The following is a 23,883-nucleotide window of genomic DNA, read 5'->3' as shown; positions in this document are numbered from 1 at the left end:
ACTGGTGCAACAGGGCTGGCTTGAAAGTAAGCTGCACGAGAAGAGAAAAATCCAAGAGGAAGTGCGCTGCACTCTCGCATTGTGGAATGGAATCCTGAAATAAAGTTGAATTTTTATTAATTTTCTTTTTCATGCCTGAATTTTTTATTGGCAGGTTTATGATGAAAATTGCGTTATTAATTCTTACGCCAAAACAAATACACTTTAAAATGTATTTCAAAGTTAAAAAATTACATTAATTGCAATTCCGGCTCCATTTTCTCTTACCGGAAAAACTTTTTGTAGCATTTTGGTGGAAATTTTTGGCCTGCATTTTTCCTCGTAAATCGATGCGCTGTCTTGAGTTCCAATTTTCTCCAAAGCAAAAATGGTGTTGGGATTGTTATTGTATTGTAAAAAAAGGGACGCAACTGCCCAGTATTGCCCATTTGGGCACGTTTCCCTCATGGTTCTAGCATCCATGGCATGGAACCTAAATTATAAATATGATAATTAAATTTGGATTTAAATCGTTGGACACCTACTCCGGAGGAATGTAGAAAGGAAACGTAGAATTAAAGAGGAAATATTTCCTGCTAATCTCTTCCACATTGTTGGTTTGATTTTTTAAAATAGCGGATTCCTTCAAGTCCAAAGTAAACGATTCCTCGTTGATGCTCCGGTTCCAAGGAATTCCAGCCAAAATCCGACCTTTAACGCTTTCATTTCGAGGTTAGTTGAATAAAAAGAGGTTTTTAAAGTCTAAATTATAGCTCACCTCATATTCAAGCTGATTGAAGATTATTTCAAGACAGACAGAAGCATAACCAACTATTTAGCCTTCTCTACACCTTCTGGAATATCGAGAATTTGCTGCTGGCAATGACTTGAATGCCAACAATTCGAATTATTCTCCAGGCCGTTAAAGAAAAATATTCACAAGTATTCCTCTTTATGTCTAACGATTTTATAAATGTCAAAAATTCGTTCTTTTTATCTGTTGGAATTTTACTACAATATAATCCCAGGTTTCAAATTAATTTAATTTTTGTCATAAAAATTACCAGCGGTTATGTTAATTTTTTAAAACCATAAATACAAAAAATAATAAATTCTACCAAGAGAGTTAAATAAATTGTTAATTTTTGGGTGAGAGTGAAATGAAAGAGCATTGGTGTTAAATAAAGATAAACTGTGCTAGACACTTTTATTGATCGATAAACGAAGCGAACATGCGGAGACACAGACTGAGGATGGAGAGACGCAGAAAATCAGGAAATTGCACTTGTTTTGAGAGGATGAAATATTCCGTTTTGCGGACAAGACATCGAGAGGTGGTTGGGGGGGTGAAGGGGGGTTGGGGAGACGGTTTATTGCGTCACAGGCTGCGAAAGGGGGCGCGCGTCGGACGAAGCGACGGATCCGCGCAGGGATCGGACGCTTCCTCAGCCGGCCCGGCGCGCGTCCCCTCGACCCCCCTGAGAGAATTCTTTTTATTGTTGTTGGTTAGCTCGATTGTTGGTCAGCGGCGGCGGCGACGGGCGGGCGGGCTGCTCCTCTCACTGCTGCTGCATCAGCTCCTCGGCCGACAGCCGCTCGTTGTGGTCGGCGTCCACGAAGCGGCGCAGGATGGCCCGCGCCACCTCAGGGTTCGCGCTCAGCTGCGCCGCCAGCCACTCCACTGGCAACCTGCAACACCAAACGGGACACTGGTTAATTTTTTTCTATAAAGAGACAGGGTTTAAAAACGAGTTTTGCCAAATGAAAATGACTGTGAGGCTGATTCACGGGAGTTTTTTTAATTATTTTATTTTTTATTATTAAAGATTTGATAATTTAGTTTTTTTTTTTCAAAACATAAACTATATCAGCCTTTAATTCCTGATTTTAACAACATACGTTGATAAAAATTTGTCGATGATTTAATATTTAATTTAAAAAAAAATTTATTTTCAATAAAAATTATTAAATTAAATAAATTCAAGTAAAAACTTTCACCTACCAATTTTACTCTGAATAAATTTCATCGCTTTTTTAATAAATATCTATCAGGACATTAATACAAATTCAACTAATCGTAAATATCTGTCAAGAAAATTTGGGGAATTTGCGTATGGATTAACTAATATTCTAGAAAATCTGAAAAAATTTGAATTTGAACTGTAGAAAGTTCCTGTTTTATTATTGCAAATTTTTGAACAAATTTTTGAATCGATCATCTGTTTATTGCGTCCAACAATTCAAATAATTATCAATTGTTGGCCTGTATCAATTCACTTTTTCGTGCTATTGCGTTTATTGTACATAGTTTTAATAGTTTTTCTACTGTTCCCATGCAAAGCGAGTTTTCCATGAAGTCCATTTAGTGAATTATTCCAATCCATTAATTCATTAATTGCAATTGAAAGCGCTTTAATTACATCCGATTGCGTGCCCTTCTATTATCTGCTGATTTGAACCGTATTTTTTTATTTCATTGCAATAATTACCTGTGTCTGTTATTTAATTAATGCTCCACTAACCGTTGAGCAAAACTGTCAATTTTCCTTAAATTATTGCTTTGACAGGCTTTTTAGGAATGAAAAATAAGCATGCCCTAAAAAATATGTGTTAAAAAATATCCCAATATTGCAATGCGGAAAAGCCAACCTATCCGAAAAAGGAAATCCCTTAAACCTTTCGCATTTGAAAGAATCAATGATTAATTAGTCCTTTAAAATTTAAAAAATAAAATGAGATAAAATTCTTAAAACTAAGGGAAATTTCCTTTTTCAATTTCCAAAAATGTTTTGAAATTAAAAAAAAATAACACTGAATATTTAAAAACAATTAAAATATTTCCAAAAATGTATTTAAGAATCTTTTTGCATCATAGAGCCCATGGTCAATTTTTTTCTGGGCCCATATCTTACTACAAATTCGTAAAAATAGGAAAAATTAAAAAATACACATTCCCAAACTCTCTTTTCTACTAATTGTAAGAACCAAGTAGCAGTCTAGCTCGCTTAACAGGCATTTTCCACGTACTTACGCAAGTAACCTAAAAAGCCTCTTTTGCTAAACTATAACAATGTAGCTCTTTAGGTCACAATTTGAAGCCATATCCCACTCAAATGTATAATTAGTAGATCACAAATGCAAAGCAATTGTGATCTACACAATACACAGCAGTTCCCGAAATACAGTTTGCTTTCCTTTGAGCAGCATTGCGTCCGGTGTGGCTATTCAGACTTTTAGAAATGAGGCGGCTGGCATGCAGCACGTGTCGTGTGTCGCTTGATTGAAATGGCAACAAGACCCGCTCGATTGGCTCGTTATAATGCGACCGTGAGCGTTGTGCAAGCACCCATAATCATCCTTTGCCCTTTTATTTCCGTGTCCGACCGCCGGGACGGGACGCGGGGGCCGCAGGTCGCGATCGTCTCGTTATCCAAGCCTTTCACGTTCTTTCTTTCTTTCTTTCGCCCCGCAATCGCCGTTCGACAACTGCCGCGAGCGAGCGAGCGAGCGGCGAATTATAATCGAGTCAAATGGGGCACAAGTCTCGGCGGGAAACTCGATTTGCGAGCGGCTTGAGGTTCAGAGCCGCCAGCTTTTTCGGTCCTTCTGCGCCGGCCCACTTGTTAGCATCATCAATGGACCCGCTCTGTGAATGGAAATGTTTTTTCCAACGTGTTTTCACACACGCACACGGCACAAAAAGTACCACCACTGGCTATTTTTATGCTGCGGCTGATTTTTTGTCGATGAATGGACCATTATTTTGGGGTGCCTGCAGTCGTATTACGTCAAATAGGGCAGTGTGCCATTCCCCACAAAATGAATAGAGGAATGTTTTTTTTTTTTTTTTTTTTTTTTTTTTTGCTCTTTTTATCCCTGTCCGAGGACCGGAGGACCGGGAAGGGCGCGCACTGCACTAGCACGAATGCTGAAACCCGGGTCCCAATAACACCGCGAACGGATAACATGGGCGCACCAGGCCGCACAGGGACCCCGCCCACTCAAGGGCCACTTGCCTCCGCACCGAGGACTGCTTTGAAACGCTAGACATTCGTCCCGTGAAGCCAAATCACGCATGCTGGAAAGGTGCAAACCAGCAAGTAGCGAGTCGGCGCCGGTGCGCCTCCCAGCCCGTTGAGCAATTTGAGCAATTCGAGTCACTAAACTAACCACTTTTTGCCATTTCTGACATTGGGTAGCCAGTATTAGATCTCCGAACTGCTCAAATACCTCACATTGCTTTGACACTCCTGAGAGTGCCTTAACAATGCGAGCCAACGTTTTGTATAAGAAAAATGGGTAATTTTCTGAATAAGCACATATTCTCTACAATATATTGCAATAATGAAAAAAATATGTAGGGGAATTGATTTAGGGCAAGAATTGAAATTATTTTCATGTGTTGATTAAAATTATTTGGCATTTGTTCCAACTATTGAAAGAGGAATGATACTGGAAAAGCCAGGAAAATGCTTGTTGCCAATGCATAAACTCGTCCCTTAGGATTCAGTTAAAGCCTAAATTGACCTAGGAAGCACTGTAATTTTTGGAGAGAATTGACTGGAAAGTTACCGCGCTTTTCAAATGGTAAATGGCTGTCTCCTTACTTGAAATCCGATTTTATTTCAAAACCAAGAGTTTCCCCAATAAGTGGCGTACACCGTTGGACAGATCTCGACGAGAGGAATCGGAATATGCCAAGAAAATATGTTCAAGCATTGTAAATTTTGGAGAAAATTGGCAAAATTTGAATTTTTACTGTAGGAAGTATCATTTTTTTATTATTTCAAATTGTTGAACAAATTGTTTATCGGTCAATTGTTTAAGGCATCCAACAATTTAAATAATTTTCAATTGTTGCCCAGTATCATTCCACTTTGAAATGAAATCAGGGCCAATAAAAAATTAATAATCTCTTTCGTGTTTCTTCCGCTTGATTTCGACTCCCAGCACGAATTCATCGCAATCTATTCAACGGTATGCGAAATTTGATGACAATTTTCTTAATTTTAAAATAAACCGTGATTTTACAATAGGAATTTCTTGAAAATTGAAACGGAAACCTGGAAAAATTGTAGCACTTCCAATTTTCAGAGAATATTTATGGTAATAAGGAAAAAGTTTTAGAATTTCGCAGTTAATATATCCACTTCAAGAATTTTTTAAAGGCCTGGTCTTTATTTAATAAATTTCCGTGTGGATAAAATTGGGATTTAAGCTACATTTTAACATCTTAAAAATGGTCACTGTTCCATTAATTCAATACTCAATCGCTAATTACGACGATGCATTAAAAAATTTAAAACCGCGAATATCACTGTGGTGCCACAATAGAGACTCAATACGTTTATGAAAAAAACAGTCCTAATATAAGAACACCAAATTGAAACATTAAAAAACCAGTTTAATTATATTTTTCTCTTTTCATTATTTCACTACCTAAAATTTTTCTAAATTTAATAAATTTCATTTCATGTCAGCTCCCCAAGGAAAAATAATTTTTTGAGTCTAAATTTTTAAGGCTAAGCAACTATCAAAGCCTTTGGTTTTTCAATCTTTGTACTGGCTCAAAGTTCCCTTTAATCTTTTAATACTGGATTCATACCACCGGACAACTTTTTCTGAGCTCTATATAGATTGTAAAATGTGAGTGAGTTGATCGAAAATTTCAATAGAAAATCGACTTAGTGGTCGAAATACGGACAGTTTTTTTATTTAAAAATCTATAATTTCTCTCAAAGCTGGCAATTTTTTCACAATAGAAACATTTTATACAGGTATTTCAGGTAATTTCAAAGGTCCTTTAAAATTTAATATTTTTTCTTTTAAATATTTATATTTAAATATAATTGCTTAGTTGATTTCTGAATCTCTAAAAATTCCCAATTTTTGTCTAGCAAAGACACAAAAATAAATTTGTTGAAAATGTATGTTTATCTCAATTTTGGTCTCAAATGAAAATTTGAGTGGCCAAAAAATCTTAATAAAGCCCTTATTTATATGTAAGCCGACTGTTTTAGCATGTAGAAAACGACTAGAAAATCCTCAGACAAATGATAAAGTTTTTTTCGTAGATTAATTAACATTGTTTACTCGCTCCTACTCTTTTCCTACACAAGAATGCAATCCAATTTAATTAAAATTCTATTCCTGGGCCGCAGGTTTGCGATTTAATTTATTTGTTCAGCTATTTAGATGATAAATTCCTTGCTAAAATGTGGCCTGAAGTAGACACTGGAGCAAACCAGGAAGTAAGTCTCTCTGTGCCCTTTCAAAATTATACAATTTTGAATATAAAACAATTTTGAAGCAAAGTTCATGTAGAAATTAGTATTCCTGTCAACAAGTGTTCATTTGGATGAAATTTCCAGTTTTTCCACGTCCCTCGGCAGCACACTCGACAGTTGCGCGGGATGAAATTAAGGAAAAGCACACGCGTTTGTTTTGCCAAGCAATTAAGAGCGGTAGAGAGGCGCTGCTTTTGATCCGAAACCCAATTACCACCTCCCCATAGAGCCTTGTAAAACTCGACTTTTCTCCGGTCGAACCAATCTCATGGCCGTAAATTTCTCGTAATTTTAGTTTTTATTGCTCCTCAGATAAATCGGCGTTCTAATCAAGCTTTTAGCGGCCGAGCAAATAAATAGCTGCCCGCACGCATTAACCAGATTGGCTCGTGCTTTTCATCACCGGCGAACCGGAAGAAACGCGTGGAGCTAAATGGTCGTTGCGACGAAATTCATCAATGAGGTCGTGGATTTGACCTTCTACATTAGGCTATAATGCCAAATCATCAAATAATGTCATGCGTTGGATCGAGTTTTGTAGATATTTAAAATAAATAATTTGCAATTAAATTTTCCGTCATTCGCGGTTCGAAAAATGCAAAATTTATTTGAAGAGGATTTTGATACTGCAAAATCCTGATGCATGAACTGTACCCTTAGGATTCATTTGAAGCCAAAATTGACCTAACTAGTACTGTAAATTTTTTAGAACAGTAGCTGCTGCAAAGTTAGCATGCTTTTCAAATGGTTAGGACTGTCTTCCTACTTGAAATCTGATTTTATTTCAAAACAAAGAGTTTCCCTAAAAGGTTTCATACGCTGTTGGACAGATTTCGACGAGAGGAACCGAAATCTGCCGAGAAAATATGGTCAAGGGGCTGTAAATTTTGGAGAAAACCTTGTGATAGTACTATCACAAGGTCATTTTTTGATTGTTGCAAATCGTAGAACAAATTCTTTATCAAACAATTGCTTAATATTTCATCCAACAATTAAAATTATTTTTAATTTTTGCCCCGTATTAAAGTGGAATGATACTGGGCAACAATTGAAAATTATTTAAATTGTTAGATGCCTTAAACAATTGACCGATAAACAATTTGTTCAACAATTTGCAATAATAAAAAAATGACCTTCCTACAGTAAAAATTCAAATTTTGCCAATTTTCTCCAAAATTTACAGTGCTTGAACATATTTTCTTGGCACATTCCGATTCCTCTCGTCGAAATCTGTCCAACGGTGTATGCCACTTATTGGGGAAACTCTTGGTTTTGAAATTATATCGCATTTCAAGTAAGGAGACCGCCTTTACCATTTGAAAAGCACGGTAACTTTCCAGCCAATTTTCTCAAAAAATTACAGCGCTTCTTAGGACAATTTAGGCTTTAACTGAATCCTAAGGGATGAGTTTATGCATTGGCAACAAGCATTTTCCAGGCTTTTCCAGTATCATTCCTCTTTAATCCATTTTAAATCCAGGTATGTATAATTAAGAAAATTTCTGTATCTAGTCATTTGCCTTCAATTTGGAACAAATTTAAAGGAAAGTAAACAATTTAGTTCCTATAATCTTTTATTAAATAGACACTATAAAGAGCCAGATAGATTTTACATTCAATTAATACGAAATGTGGGAGGTGTTGTAACAGTATCTTTTATGACGAAATGGGGTAGCAAATATAAAGTTATTTCAATCGGGAAATGTTTGTCGTACGTAAATCGTGTCCAATTACAATTGCTTACTCCGCGCGGGAAGCACCTACTGAGCACGCATCCTGAGTTGCGAAACAAACAATACCTGCAGGCGCATTATTTTCCTCCTCGCCTTGTCGGAAAGAGACGAAGCATTTCATTACTTCCAGCACTCGCTCTACTTTATTTCGCTTCAGCATCGCTCGAGTGAAATTCGCGACGCAACTTTCTAGGTTTGAAATTTGCTAACTTGGTTTGAAGTTTGTAATTTGTAAGGGTTGACTGATTGCGGGGGAACTAATTTTGCTGCAATTTCAGAATCTCAGATAAATTACAACGTATTTGCTGTAAAATGATTTGGTTTGCAACAACAGTTAACTAATATTTGTTTTGGCAGTTTATTTAATTAACTTTTACAACATTAAAAAGTATTATAATGCGAAAAGCAAGCATTTTTAAAATTTCCTGCATTAAAAAATTATTTAAATACATTTTTATGAATTTATTAATTTATTTTCTTTATTTTATTTCACTGCTTGAATTGTATTTTTCTTAAAATATTGTATAAAGTTGAATAAAAATTAAATAAACTTACCCATGCAGGCTTATTATTAATAGCTTGTATCACCACACAGAAATAAGAGTTACTTTATCAAAGCCTTAAATAATTCTGTTTTAATTTATTAGAATTCCTTGAGACAAAAATTTCAATGAGATACAAGTCAAGCGTGGAGATCCGTCGTTCTCAAGTAACAATCTCGCTCTACGAAAATTACCAACGCACCACAGAAGCAGCAACTAGGCCGTTTAAATGTCAAGTTTCCCCCTCCCCTGCCCAGGCCTTGTTAATTAACAGCGAAAATGACACGATCGGACTGCTTTTTGTTTTGCTGACGAGAAAAGCTCTTATTGTTTCCCCAAGTGGAGAGCAAAAAAGGGTTTTGCGGAAATTCAAAATCGTAATTAGAAAAGGTGTTTTCGCCGTCACCGCGCGCGGAGTCAATTAAGGAAGGGGGGTGGAAATTGCCTCGGCGCTCTTTGTCAGCCGAGGAGAAAAAGGCCGGCGGCCCAAGACAAATAAAAACGAGCGTCGCGCCTGCCACGCCAAACCTAATTTGCGAGCGCGCGCGGCGCCGCCTTTCACGGCGCCGAATTTTCTTATCGGACGTACGCGCGCGTGGATTCAATTCGTTCCTCGTTTTAAAAGAAATATTTCATTAGAGCAGCCGCGCCGCCGAATTTTTATGTTTAACTCGATTATCAGTAAAGGCTTTTTGCCAGGAGGCCAGGAATGGAATAAATAGCTGGGGCTTCTTTCACTGGTTTAAAGCTTTACGTGCTTCGGAAGCCAAAATTTTGTGTTTTTAATTTAATTTTCAACGGAAATAAAATTATCGACACTGAATCGTAAAAATTTCAATAAATATTATAGAGTTAAAGGCAAGGATGAGCTTTTGAATTTAAATTTAATTTTTACGGGCGATATTTTGAAAGTTGCGAGTCGTATTATCTCTTCTCCTCGTGATCTAATTTTAAAAAGTAGGTATGCATTGGATTCTTCTCTTTAAACCCGATTGAATCAACACCGAAAAGGTCAAAAGTTTTAAAAAGGTTCATGTTAGATGTCGTTTGTGTTTTTACAGTATTAAATCTTTTGAAATCCTCATAAAAGTAGATCCAGGGCACAAGTGAGCTTGTGTTTGCTTGGGTTTTTGAGAAATTCCATTTTAAAACTAGAAAAATCCTAATTAAACCCTTTCAAACCACCCCTATGAAAGAATATCGTGATTTTTTAATCCAAAATTTTTCTCTAAACGTACGCCAATAATTTCAAACAAACGCTTATCATAGCCAAAAGGTCTAAAAATGCCTTAGGGTTGATTTAGGGGGTGGTTATGGGTTCAAAGTATCAAATGGTTCCATAAAATAGTCAAGGTGACCAGCTTAATGTTTTAAATAATCAAGAAAATCGGATAAACGTGATGAAAATGAATGAAAACAAGAAATTCATTCTGAGGGTTGGTTTTAAGGGGATGAATTAGGGTTGAAAGAGGAGGATGGTTGAATTTTCATGCATGATACAAATTTAAGGCGAAGAAATGTTACAAATTTCTCTAAACAAAAGACCGCAAAGGCACAAAAATGCTTCAAGGGTTGATTTAGGGGATTGTTAAGGGTTAAAACAATTGTAAAAAATCATTTTGAAACTCACTCTTGCTGTTGCTGCTGCTGCGGGGCCGGGGCGTAGTCGGCATTGGGCGGCGCGCGCTTGCCGAAGCCCCTGGCCGTCGAGAGGGCCATGTTCTTGAAGCCCCTGATGGTGCGTGCCACCTTGGCGTGTCGCTGCAGCAGCGCCGAACCCAGCGGCCCGTTGTCTCCGAGTGGCCGCTGTTGCCCCTCACAGACGACCACCGCCACGGCCACCAACACCACCACCTGCACCAGCACCGCACTACGCATTTCCTACAAAAAAAAATAAAAGAATTTAGGTTTAATTATTTTATAAAGTTTAAAAAAATTGCTAAATATATACAAAGTTTGAATTAAAGAGAAAGTTTCACATAATTTTAATCAGTTTTGTGATTTTGGTAAACAGGAAATATTATTTCATATTTTTGACTAAATAAACTAAAAATGAGTCACTTGTCAGTTTTACTGTGATAGATTTATTTGACAAAAATCATTTAAGATTTAAGAGCGCCATATTGCATATTTTTTAATAATTAATTAATTCAGCTGTCCCAGAATTAAAATTATATGTGATTAATTTTCAATTTCAACTTCCTTGCTAAGTATATATTTATTTTTGACTGTCTGAAAATGACATTTAGGTTGAATTGAATCGATTAAAGGTATTAAAAGAGAATTCTTAATTTGCTACGACAATTTATCGAGCTTTGTGAAGGCTTTAATATCTCAAAAAGGTTTAATTAACTTAAAATTTGGAGATTTGTGCTTACTTAAGAGTTTCGAACTAATAGAAAAAAGGTCTAAATTCCTCATTATATTTTTCCTTTTAACATTGCAAGATAGAAGATGCGACCCGCTTGTCCTGCCTGTTGGACCGGTTGCATACCTAAAAAATTTGCAGGAGCCAATTTCCTATACCAATTAAATTAATGCAGTCGATCCTGCTGAGTAAAATATTTTAATAAAATAATTTTCACCGAATTAGGAAAATTTTCTCAAGTTATTTTTTCCCTTTTTGAAATTCGTTGATTTAGACATAAAGGAAAGTCAATTGAATGGTTAAGTTAAGCAATTTTTTGGTCATTATATTTTCTAGACTTCAATTCACAATTTTCCGTGGTTTGAAATGGAAAAATGTTATAAAAATGATCTAGACTTTTGAAATATACTCAATAATTTACTCTTTTGACCTTTTCAAGCTGACAGTTTATGAAATTGAGAGAAAACTGCCTTCTTTTGCCTGAAGGAACTGCGAAATTTTCCCGCCAGCCCACGCTTATTGTTCTAACAGCTAAAATTCTCTTGGCAAAGAAAAGGAAATATTGTTGTTTGCCCGCGTCCTTTATATATATTTTTGGCACTATATATTATTTGCTCGTAATTGCGCGGCATAAATCATGACTAAAAATGACACTTGATAGATAAAGAGAGTGGAACGTGCGCTGCAGAGCAGTCAGAGAGTCGCGTTTGATCTCGTGGCTGTAATTGAACTGAAATGCTGTTTGCGCCGCTCGTACACACAATATCGCAAAACAAACAAACAAACAAACGAACGAACTGCACTACTTGATGATCGGCGCCAAGTTATTAAGCATGCAGCCCGCTGGAACGAACGACGCTTATTAATGTTTGCCAGCCGCGATTAGCCGCGGTTCGCATAAATCTCACGCTCGAGGTGAGAGAGAGGTCAATCTGCATTACGGCCAATTTAAACAAAGGAATTGAATATTTTTCTGGTGCAATTTTACCTAAAAAGACAGCGCATCGATATTAATTCGAAAATGATGGCGTTTTTCGCTAGCAATCAAGATCGAGTGTTCCGCAATTTGCTAAAAAGCTCTCGTTATTTATGGTTCGCAGGAAATTGATTGAAAATTAGACTGCCATTATTTCTTGAAATTTTTATCATCTTTCTAAGTTTGACAAATCGCTGAATTAAAAAAGCCAAACTCATGCTCCTTAAGTAATCAGTAATTCGCATTATTTGTAATAGTAATTGATTTTATTTATTTTTAATTAGAAACTTTTGTCAATCCAGAATCTAAATTTCAAAATTTTAACCAAATAGCTTTTTCAGTCGTAGAGATACTTCAAAATTCAAGACTCAACCGTCCTTAGCCCAAAAATAACGGAATATTTCCTTTGAAAAATCTATAATTTCAAACTCTATATAAAAAATCCGATTTATTGGCGTGCTATCCTTAAGTGTTTTCCATTGCTTAAAATTTAATAATAATTCGTCTTTATTTTTACTCCAGTTCTCTTTAAAATTTAGTAAAAAAAATTATGCACAACTCTCACTCAGAATGAAGATTTATTGTTATTATTATTAATGGACTCATTTTAAGAAAAAGCTCGCGTAAAATTTAATTAGTCATTTGCGAGGAAATTATTTATCATTCAGGATTTCAGTCAAGGCCGGAAAATGACAAATTTCATCATGAATATCTAACCAGTACCATTAAAACTTAACCTACCGCGATTCCCGATTCAAAATCAATGTGATAATTGACAATTTATATACCTTTTGTGCCAACTGTCTCTTTTGTAATGAAATGAGGCACGCGTGTGTATGTGTTATATTCATTTTTATTAAAATTGACAAACAACCTAGTTTCGAAACACGTCAAAGCAATGCTCTCTGTCATGTTGCTCGGTGAAAATTATGTTTTGCGCGGATAGCGGCTCGTGGCCACGTTCCCTTTGCTCACGTGTTGCTAAAACGGTGAGTGGAAAAATCCGCAAACACTCGGCCTGATTATTTCACTTTGAGTGGCAGCTCCTGTCAATGTTATTTCGCAATCACACGAGTGCTTACTGCTTAGACGTCACTCTCAAATCCGATGAGGGGAAATTTTTTTCTGAATAATATTTTTTTATATTTCTATATTAAGATAGAAAATTAATTGATTGCATAGTTCCACGTATGTTGAAATGTTCGAGAGGTATTAATTAAAAATGATGAAATTTATTAGGATAATTATGCCGCATGCGCAGTTTGTAAAAATTTACAATTTTCTTTTAGCCATGCAATTATTGTTGCACCAAAATTAGCTTAGCTCCTTGTCAAGCCGAGATTTTAAAGAGGAATGATACTGCAAAAGCCTGGAAAATGCTTGTTGCCAATGCATAAACTCATCCCTTAGGATTCAGTTAAAGCCTAAATTGACCTAAGGAGCGCTGTAATTTTTTGAGAAAATTGGCTGGAAAGTTGCCGTGCTTTTCAAATGGTAATGGCTGTCTCCTTACTTGAAATCCGATTTAATTTCAAAACCAAGAGTTTCCCCAATAAGTGGCATACACCGTTGAACAGGTCTCGACGAGATGAATCGGAATATGCCAAGAAAATATGTTCAAGCACTGTAAATTTTGGAGAAAATTGGCAAAATTTGAATTTTATTGTAGGAAGGTCATTTTTTTATTATTGCAAATTGTTGAACAAATTGTTTATCGATCAATTGTTTATGCCATCCAACAATTTAAATATTTTCAATTGTTGCCCTGTATCATTCCACTTTAAGTTGAAAATTTATTTGAATGTGTAAATTTTGAAAATTCATTCGGCAGGAAAATAGCAGACCCAATCATAAATATGCTGAGTTTAATACCATAAAAATATTAAAATAGGTTTAATTTATAACAGGAGGGCTTATCCGATATTTTTTGGTCATCATAGACTTATAGTCTCATGGAAAAACCATCTGAATTCAACTAGTTAAAAAATTTAATCTGATAATTTGTCGAGGAAATCGGCACACGAGTAAATATCGTCTTGATGGAGCCCAAAATCGTCTTTTAAAAAATGTAATGGAATCAAACCAATTTCAATTTATTAATTCTTTTAAAAATAAATCCAACCATCAAGTGACTGAGGCATTTTCACTTATTATGTAACATTATTCAACCTTGGAGACTGGAAATGTCAAGAATTCACCCTGAAGAAGAGTGTTGTGCAAAATCTGTTGCGCTTAGAATTGTCACAGAGTGAGTCCTGGAGGAGTTAACAATATATATGTATGTATGCACAGGAAAGGGGGGAACAAAAGAGTGTTTAAACGAGTAGTAAGAAATGGAGCAGCTGCAGTGCTTCGCTCTCGCGGGTGGCGAGAAGCCAGCGGGCTCGAAATGATTAAAACGGAAACTGCCAGCATTTTTCACTGCGGGCGAGAATTTGCCTTTTGGCCCCGGCTTCTGCTCTGCGCTTTCTTGTTGTTTCTTGCTCTTGCGTCACACGAGCCCGACAACAAAGCGCATACACACAGCAGAATCCTCGAGCCGCGCCGCCGACACGCTTTACCCAGAGGAATGCAAGCTAACGCGCGCGCGAAATCTCTATTCATTTCTTACTAGCACTTTGCAAATTTAAATTATTTATTGTTATATTTAAAATGAGGTTAAAAAGTCGAAAGACCCTGCGTTTTGGGTGGAAGTCTGAACATAAATTAGGTTTGAAAATAAATTTTAAAAATTAGTTGTTAAATTGAAGCAAATTTTCCAATTCATGGGAGGAAGATATGCCCATAGTTAAAATGTTTGGGAATTGCAAAACTTGCCATGATGTTCAGGCCATCAAATTAGCACGTTTCATAGGTTTTAATATGTTTTAAATAAATAAATTAGTTGTGCAAACCATTAAATAGATAAATAAATCAGGGGTTAACCTGAAAATATCCTTTAAAAAGTCAAAATTTACGAATTTCCCGCTCTCTGCGATACTTGCCACGCCTTCTTTTTATTTTTACTGGAAACTACGCCCCCCATTTCAAAATTCATTTTCCTGTGGTCACTTTAAAAAAGAATACACGCTGGACGTGCGTAGCTAAATTTTCACAAATCTCAGTCAATTTTTAAACAGTTTAAAATATGGAACTTACCGAAATAAATAAAATATTTTTTAAAAAAAATTATTACTCTCCACAAAATCGATTATTTTTGCACACATTTTTAGCATTTTAAATATTTTTTCCATATTTAAAAAATAAAAATGCCCATAGGAATGGTGAATACAGTTTGATAACTAACTCCTTCTTTTTCCAGTTTAAACTATAGCAATTTTTATCGGAAAATCATCTAGAGAGTACTTTGAAACCACGTATATAAACACATCCCTGTCTATTTCCCGTGCAAACATTTTCTCACTGACCGCATGCAACAACATTTTTACGATAGAGATTGTCACCGGCATATAATTCAAACTAAACTGCAAGCCTTCACTTTTATAAATGTTAGAATTTACGCCACCATAACTCACGCTCGCAATAGTGGTGGCTTTATGCCTTTTTCCACCCTGTGCGCGTAGTTTAATGTGATTAGTGCGAATAACATCAAAGGAACGCTCTGGAAAATAATTTTTCTGGTATAGTTAAAAATCAATAATTGCACACCAAGAGTTTGAATTAAATGTTTATATTTGTCAAAAAGGTTTTATTGTTTCTCTTGGTACAAACGAAAATATCCATATTACACATCATGCGACTGCTATATAAAAGAATTATTTTTATCGCTCTCTTTATTGTGTTTGGGAGTTAATAATGCGGATGATACGATTATCATGCAATATAATGATATTTTCACTGGGCTTCATTTGTCTTCCCTACCAAAGCCGTATTATCTCCCGAAAACCAATATTTTTAATCCGAAAAAAATTAAAGATATTAAAATAAAAATTTTACCGGCCTTACTTTTAACTTTTTGTTCGAGAAACTAATTTTTTGAAGTCCAGCAAAGTCCAAAAAGATATATTACGTGTGTTACGTTCCATTGAATACAATTAACTTTCTTTAAAATAAAAAAATCACCCAGTTCATCTTTGAAATCGACCAAAACTAAGACTCACTATCAATGATTGTAAAATATACTCCACCAGCATTTACATAAATTTTCCTGCCATTAAAGATCTAATTTACGAAATAATAAATTTATACAGTTTCCCATCAGAGCAGAACAAACAACATTTATATTTCTCAGTGCACGCTTAATGAGGAAAAGTATTAAAATATTCCTCTGCCGCGTGGAAAAGAAATTAATAACTTTCTTTCTTCCTTCCTTCCTTCCGTACAATGCATTTTTAATTAAAAATGGCAACGTTTTTATCAGACAAAGTAAACGTATCGCAATATCAGTTCATTTCACGCTTGTTCGCTCGCTAGACAATCAAGTTCGATTTCTCAAATACCCCCTGCCTTCTACTCTCACTTGTTTTAAATACTTTTTCTGCGTGCTATACTTTCTGTTTCCCTTTAAAATGGTTTGTTTGGATATTTATAATTTTTGTTAGCTAATTTTAGTTTATGTTGAATGGTAAAATTCATAATTTATTTATCGTATTATTTATAAGAAAGCGAGAAAAACATCTTCATTGTTTGGAAGCAATTTTTCAATCAAATTAGTATAACAAGACTGAAGCAAAATTTGACCATTTTAATAAATTTTAAACTAATTTTCAAATTCAACTATCTGTTTCACAATTTTCCCTGAATATAAAAACAGCTTTTGGGGACCATTTTATCGCGCTAAATATTAATTAAAATATTGTTTTTTCATTCTAACACTTATAAATAAAATCACAATGAAATAGTTTGAAAGCAAGAAAAATTCGGAGAAAAGGATTAAAATAGGTAAAAATTTCCCTTCTTGTTATGAATTGTTAATTTTCAATAAAATTATCTCCAGCTGTTAACTATCTCTTTTTTAATGAGCTTCCCTAGAAACGAATTATTAACTAAATTAAATTTTTTTAAAAGCATTTGCTTTGTCAGCAACCTTTTCAAAAATTGCAGCGCATGAATCAAAGCAAAGCAGCAAGTTTGAGATTGATTGCTTCTCGAGGCGTAATAAAATAACGGCTGTGGCATCTATACTCTTGTTAATTACACACTCGCGCGTGCAGTGCTAATCATGATTGATCGCTGCAAACTTTGCCTCGGTTGCATAATTAAACACTAATTATTTTGCAAGTGAAATTCATCTTTTCCAGGCGTGATTAGAAAAAAATCTCCAAATCTAATCTGGCGCGACGGTGAGATTTCATAATTCGAGCGCATCATCGCCGTAATTGCGATCGGCCGTTTTAAGAGGCCTCTCTCATTTTCATTCATGCGCTTGACCCATTTCCGCGGCAAAGAGGGAAAAAATGCCGTTTTAATAAGGTCTCTTGCTGCGGGAGGTTGTGCGCAGCTGTTGCTTTTGTGTGCGGTTAAAAAATTTTCACGCAACAGGTTTCCACACACAATAAAATATATGACATGCATTGTGAAGATGTTTTATAACCTTTATTATTAACTATTTAAAATATGGATACATAAATTCTAACATGTAGGGGAAATTTTCATATAGCTTAAATTTGTTTCAGTTAAAGTTAATTTTCCATTTAAGAACATTAACATTTTTTATTTAATGTCAAGAGTTTAAAAAAATTAAAAGGAATTAATCAAGATTTTTTAAAACGCAACAAAAAAAGACTAAAAATGTAAAAAATAATAATTACAATTAAAAATGCAGTTCAAATTTAGTACAAAAGAGAACAAAATTCTCAAGTTGTTTTTGTTATAATTTCGCAGTTTGAAAGCAAAATAAAAATTATTCTTTATTTATTTTTTATTTTCTTTTATGAGAAAAAGACGTTTTTATTGAACTTGCGATAGTAACGTCAGGTTTTTCAAGAAGTGCAAATTCAATCGAAAAAAATTGTATTTAACTCAATCTTTGAGGCAACAAAAAACCATTTAAAATAATAACCGGACTTGTCATCGTTGTGTTTTCAAAAAAATTCATAATTAGGTGTGTGGAATTTTCCTGTTTTCTTTGAATATATTATTTAAAAAAACGTTTAATCCAGGATTATTTTTATGCAATTTTTTAGTCTTTCGTTTAAAACTACAGGGAGTGGCCAAAACCTGTTAGAGAAGAAATAAATTCGACATATTTGAAAACACGGGGAGAAATTCAGATATTTTCTCTCAAATTCAATTCAAAATACTTTTCTAATTCTATTAGTCCAAAAATTTCAATTGCTGCATTCCTCAAATGAAGAATTCTTTGTGAATTGGCTCAGAAATTGGCTAATTTGCATAAAAAACGGTCTAAAAATAGTCTAACAAATACCTTCGTAGCTCAGATAGAAAAAAAATAGGCAATCGGCTTAAATTCACCAGTCAATTTTTACTTCCAGAAATTTATATAACAAGCTGTTTGAAAATGAACTGTTAGAAGGTCATTCACCTCTTTGAAATTAGTCATAAAATATTACGATATCAATTAATCAAAGCTCCTGCGTGCCCTTCAGTGCTTGCTGGCAGGTTTTATTGAGTTCCGATGCAAGTATAGAAATTCACTCTCGAATTCTCAAAGTGCTCGCTCGCTGTCGTACTTGTGTGCGATTTCTACGTTTTTTTGTTCGTGCGATATTGAGTTTCCCTCGCGTTTCTCCGCTTTCAAAAAAGTGAACCCGGGTTTCAGCTGGCTTCCTTTAACACATTTTGGTTTCTTGCCTACGATTTATCTGGAAAATTCTAGTTGACGGGGGAAATCGATTGGAATCTATTCAAAATAAATAGAGTGAAAAGAGTCTGGGAAAGTAGATTGAAAAATGATCACTATGATCAGTTTCAAGTGCCAATAAAGAAGCACTTGAACATCTATCAACGCGCAAAACAATGCAATGCAATTGGAGACAGAAAGCCTTACATTAAAAATTTCTTAGGTTCCAATTATTACTCTTGCTTCACAAGAAATTTCAATCTTAATTAGCATAACTTGCACCCGGTAATTATGCGAACTGTATTTAATTACGCAAATTAAAAGAGAGTCTGTCCAAATTGTGCAATTAAAAATCAAATTTAAAAGGACTTGACTGACAGAGAACTCCGCGGATATTCGATGATGCAACTTTTCAGAGATTAATTAACCTGCTAACCAAGCAACAATGGGGCGCTTGCTTGTGACACATTGTTTGAATAAAAGCTGGAGGAGGCAACTTTAGAAGTGGCAAAAAGTTTGGGTCATACAGTTTTTAATTAAATTTATAGAGGCAAAATGAGGAAGTACGCGTTTTAAGGAAAAAATGTGGATTAAAATATAGCAAAACTGTTTAAAAATTTTTGCCAGAGAAGTTTTGTTTACTTAAAAGTAGAATAATTTCTGGCTCCAACATGCAAAATACGGTTGGCAATATGAAAATTCTGCTAGCTCGGTTAATTAATGAATTTTTTTGGACATTTTTAAATTTAAAAATGGAAATAGAGCAAAAAATTTTGTTAAAGGTCAGAGAATATTTAATTTAGCTATGAAAGTTTCAACAGTTTATTACATTTTTACCAAAATTTGTGTGTCTGGAGGACAGGCACGCCTAATTCCTAATTCTACAACAATCAGTGAGTGGTTTCGTAAAAAATAATTAATTTAAAATGCCGAATAATTATGTACTAGTATATATAATGTCTCCAACCCTTCAGTTGTACCCGCTGGTACATGCATTTACGCGAAGAAACGTTTTTTCAAGAGAAACTGACGTGAAAGCCGCCTAATACGGCGGATTTGGTAGAGAGCACATCAATTTCAGGTCTGCCGCGCCGGATGTCTCGCCGATTTTCTCGAAATAAAAAAAAAATGTCATCACGAATTTTACAGAAAACATTACCAATGAGCTAGACTTGAGAAGGAATATTTTTTTAAAATGATTTCCTTTAAAAAACATTTTGAATAATTATTTGAAATTCAAAAATCTAAATTAAAAAGTTGCAGAGGAAATCAAATCGCAGATTTAAATATATATATATATTTTTCGAAAAGTGCCAAAACGTGGTAACATTGAATATCTCTGGAAACACCATATTTTAGTATGAAATTTTGGCAAAAAAAACCTAAAACATCTGTGAAATTCAAAAGGATGCTGTTAAAGTTTTAAGGTTTAAAAAGTACATAATATTCCGGCATAAAATATTGTTTTATAGCCCTAGAATCAGAAGTTTTTCACTATTCAGTTAGTTTTAAGTCCAAATTTAATTCTCTTTAATTATTGAAATCAGAAATCAAAATTTAAAAAAGTTTAAAAAAATTAAAAACTTCAGAGAACGCTAAAATATCCATTAATTTTGCTCTATATCAAATGTTTAATTGGTTTTTGAAATATAAAAGTTTTTTAAAATTTAAGGCAAAAGAGTTTTGAAGAACTTCAGACGGAGGTTTGCAAAGCAAATAATACGTACCTGTGTGATGTCGAGTTGGAAGGTAGGGGTTTCAGCGGTGGATTGGGCGAGAGTGAGGTCCTCCAAGTCTGCGGCCCTTTTTGTAGCGGCCGCGTCCGCTCGCCCGCCCGCCCCACCGCCTCCTCCACTGCCGCCCACCAGTCTGCCTGCGCCGGCACGACCCTCTCCGTTCCGCCACAGAGTCGGCGGAAACGGAAAACGAGGCACGCACGCATTGTGCCACACATGCACGCGCGCGTGGCGCCCGCGACGCTGCAAACAAACGCCCTCAGGGTGCGTCTCGAATTTAATCAGCATAATATATGTATATTGATTGAGTCGTCTGTGCAAGTGATTGCTGCTCATTTGTCCGTCAAATTGGCTTGTCTTTGAGGAGGTAAATGTCGAGAACATTCCAATATGCGCGGGTTTGCTCATTTCCGAGAATATCCTAATCCCTTAAATTCCTGATTTATCTTTGAAAGGAAAATAAAAAGGGGGAAAACTGTTTGGATTCAGAGAAATGATAAGAGCAGGAAAAATCATCAACTAATTGCTTTTTTAGTTTAACATGAGAATCGTGGTAAATTTGCACATCATAAATTTAAATTAAACAAATGGGGCAAAATATTCCTGTGGAATAATTATAAGGATGAATTTGAACATACATGACAACATGATGGTTTTAATTGTGTTGTAAATTGAAAATTTGATGTAATTCCTCCTGTAAATTTTATATTTCAATCCAAATCATTTTCTAGGACACAATAATATGTGTACAAATTTCAGCCTGAAATCCCCTAGAGCTTTTAACAACCAGTCTTTCCCAATTCAAACGGTTTTCGAAACAGCCAAACCTACTCAAAGTTGCACAGTACATTCACATTCGCATTATCTCTTCGGATTTCCTATATACAAGGCCCACACACTGTGTGCGTTTTCTCTGGAAAGGATTGAATGTTTACTCAATAAAATTTCAGTATGAAAACTAAGCAGTAATATATCACTGTTATGTAATCATTCCGAAATCTTTAATATTTTCTTTCAATTTGTTTCAAACGACATGAAATCAGTCACGGTTATAAATTCTAATAAGGAATCGTAAATTCGGTCGTTTATTTCCTTATTTAACGGTAAATTTATTTGCCCAGTTATTTCCTCATTATATTTTCCCACCAAACAGTACAACAACTTTAATCACCGCGGTTATTTAGCTATCGCTAGAAATTAAGTGAAAAAATATTTTTTTTTCTTTGAGATTTTATAAATCATCTTGCAATTGATCCGTTAGTTGAAATAAATATTTGATTCCTTTATGAAAATCATTTTTTCATATATAATCAGGATGAAGGGTGGTTAAATTTCCTAAATTTTCAAGGGATGGAGAAAAAGGATAAAAAGGATAAAAATACATATTTCCGAAGTACAAAAATCCAATAAAATACTCTTCTCCCCTAAAAAACGCTTTTCTACTAATATCACTGATTTTAGTGGAGATTTTTTGCGAATTTAGAAGGTTGTTTTATACGGGCTTGAATGTTTTACAATTATGATTGATGTTAAATTGACGGAAAGCTTGCAAAACCAATTACATTCCTGAGCAAGAATTTTTAAGTCTTTATTGCAATTTCAGTTTTGGCTCTGTTAGGTTTAGACTTCGGAATTTTAGTTGATCGTCAGATGATTATCCTAATAACCTGGGTACGTTCCGCTTTAACATACAAATTTTTGCCTGGAACGAGCAGACTATCATGAAATTAGAAGAAAATAACCTCTAGTGCAAGAATTTTCAAAACGAAATTCTAATTTAAAATGACGTCTTAAAAATCTACTGCTTTTTATTTTTGCCAAAAATGAATAAATCAGCCTTATTAATGCTAATTTATTTTTGCTTTTTAAATTTCTAACTTTTTTGCTAACCCTAATTTTATATTTATCTTACGAAAGGTTTGAGAAACTGAAAAACTCGTAATTTAAATAGTCAAGCATATTTAGAACAATAATAAGTATTATGTCATCTACATTTTGGATCATTAAGGAAATAGAAAATATCGCTAAAATAATTACTATAGTGCGTTAAAAAATGATTAAAATCTATACCATAAATTATCCAAGGAAATCGGTGAATCTTTCCTTCCGTGCATATAGATTACGCTTGATCCCTTTCGACTTTGCGTCGCGCGTAAATCAGCGGCACAAAGCGGTCGCGTTCCTGGAAGCGGGCGTAAATCTCGAGCCCGCACGCGGCTGCGGCGAAAGGCAGAAAGAGAGAATTGCATTTCCGATTTTTATCCCAGATTTCAACCTAAATAGCAGTAAACACCAGTCTGCAATCCCCGAGCGTCGCTTAAATCTTCAGCGAGGCGGGCAGGCAGGCATTCCGCCGGTTGCATACTTTTCGAACGGCGGGCGGCGCGGAATGCCTTTGCTCTGCAGACGTCACCGCCGCCGCCGCCGCCGCTCACGTGCAAATCGTCAATTCGTGGCTCGCGGCGAAAAGTTCGGCTGCTCAGCAGGAAAATAGACTCAATTTGTTGTTTGCACCGGCGCTAATGACGTGTCTGCTTAATTTCTGTGTATTATTTTGGGCTCGCGAAACCGCGAAACCCGAAAAGTGATCCTTTCGTGAACAAATTGGGTATCTAAATTTAAAGCAAAGCTCACGGCGAAGAAAACTTTGAAAGCTTATTCAAAAGTGATTACAGCTGCATAGGGTTGAATTTCCTGGCGGCGATTGGAACACGAGATTGCCGAGAAATTGTCCGCGTGGGTGTGGATGCGGCAATAAAATTCCGTCCTCATCCCATAATATGACCCTCCGGAAAATATGGGGGAAATATTATTTTCCGGAGGGTCAACCTTTTTATGTAAAGATGCAAAATGAAATTGAGTACATGGCCATAAAATCTCAAAATAATCTCAGCGAAAATAAGTATGAAAGACCTTGGGGTTTTAAAAATAGCTTAAAATAAGGAAAATTAATAACGCAATTCTGTTTCATTTCGATTTGAATGAAGGCACGTGTACAAAGAAAAATAATAACATATTTTGTCGGGATTTTCTTTGGAAATCTCATTATGCCATAACTTATAAAATGCCTCAGGCTGTACAATTTTTGCGGTCGATAAATATTTTCTGAGTGCGGCTTCCAATTTGCTCGAACCCTAATCGTACATTTAATAAATTTGCCACGAGATATTGGTATTTGCATGATTTTTAAAGGTTTAATTTGGCCTGGATTATTGTTGTAATTTTTCCATTCTTTTTCTTCAATTTTTAACGGAGCTCAACTTTTCTTCTTCACGCGGGAGGAATTCTTTTTAACGGTTTCATTTAAAATATTTTTTATCAGTTTTTTATTCAAAACAGTTTGGATTCTTCTCTTTTTTTAACCTTCGTGGTAAAACAGACAGAACTGTTCTAAATTTGGTTAACAATTAATTTACACCCATTCAGACGCTTTTCATTTCTATTTAGGTTACATTTCAGCAAAGTAAATTCTGCAATTTTTGTACACGTTCAATGAATAATTCACGCTTTGATCGTTTTC

General features: G+C 35.2%; 1 protein-coding gene across 1 annotated transcript; it reads right to left on the bottom strand.

The window, feature by feature from the left end:
- Positions 1 to 1,154: 1,154 nt before the first annotated feature.
- LOC135945409 (uncharacterized) lies at positions 1,155 to 20,651 on the bottom strand. Its single transcript, XM_065493088.1, has 3 exons — positions 20,355 to 20,651; positions 10,172 to 10,422; positions 1,155 to 1,668 (listed from the first exon to the last, which is right to left on the bottom strand). Exons 1-3 carry the CDS (start codon positions 20,649 to 20,651, stop codon positions 1,539 to 1,541), a joined length of 678 nt encoding a protein of 225 aa, XP_065349160.1. The 3' UTR covers positions 1,155 to 1,538.
- Positions 20,652 to 23,883: the final 3,232 nt, after the last annotated feature.

This window comes from Cloeon dipterum, chromosome X (assembly GCF_949628265.1).
Source record: "Cloeon dipterum chromosome X, ieCloDipt1.1, whole genome shotgun sequence".
In the NCBI taxonomy this organism is placed as follows: domain Eukaryota; kingdom Metazoa; phylum Arthropoda; class Insecta; order Ephemeroptera; family Baetidae; genus Cloeon; species Cloeon dipterum.
This window is presented reverse-complemented; position numbering and strand designations above follow the sequence as displayed.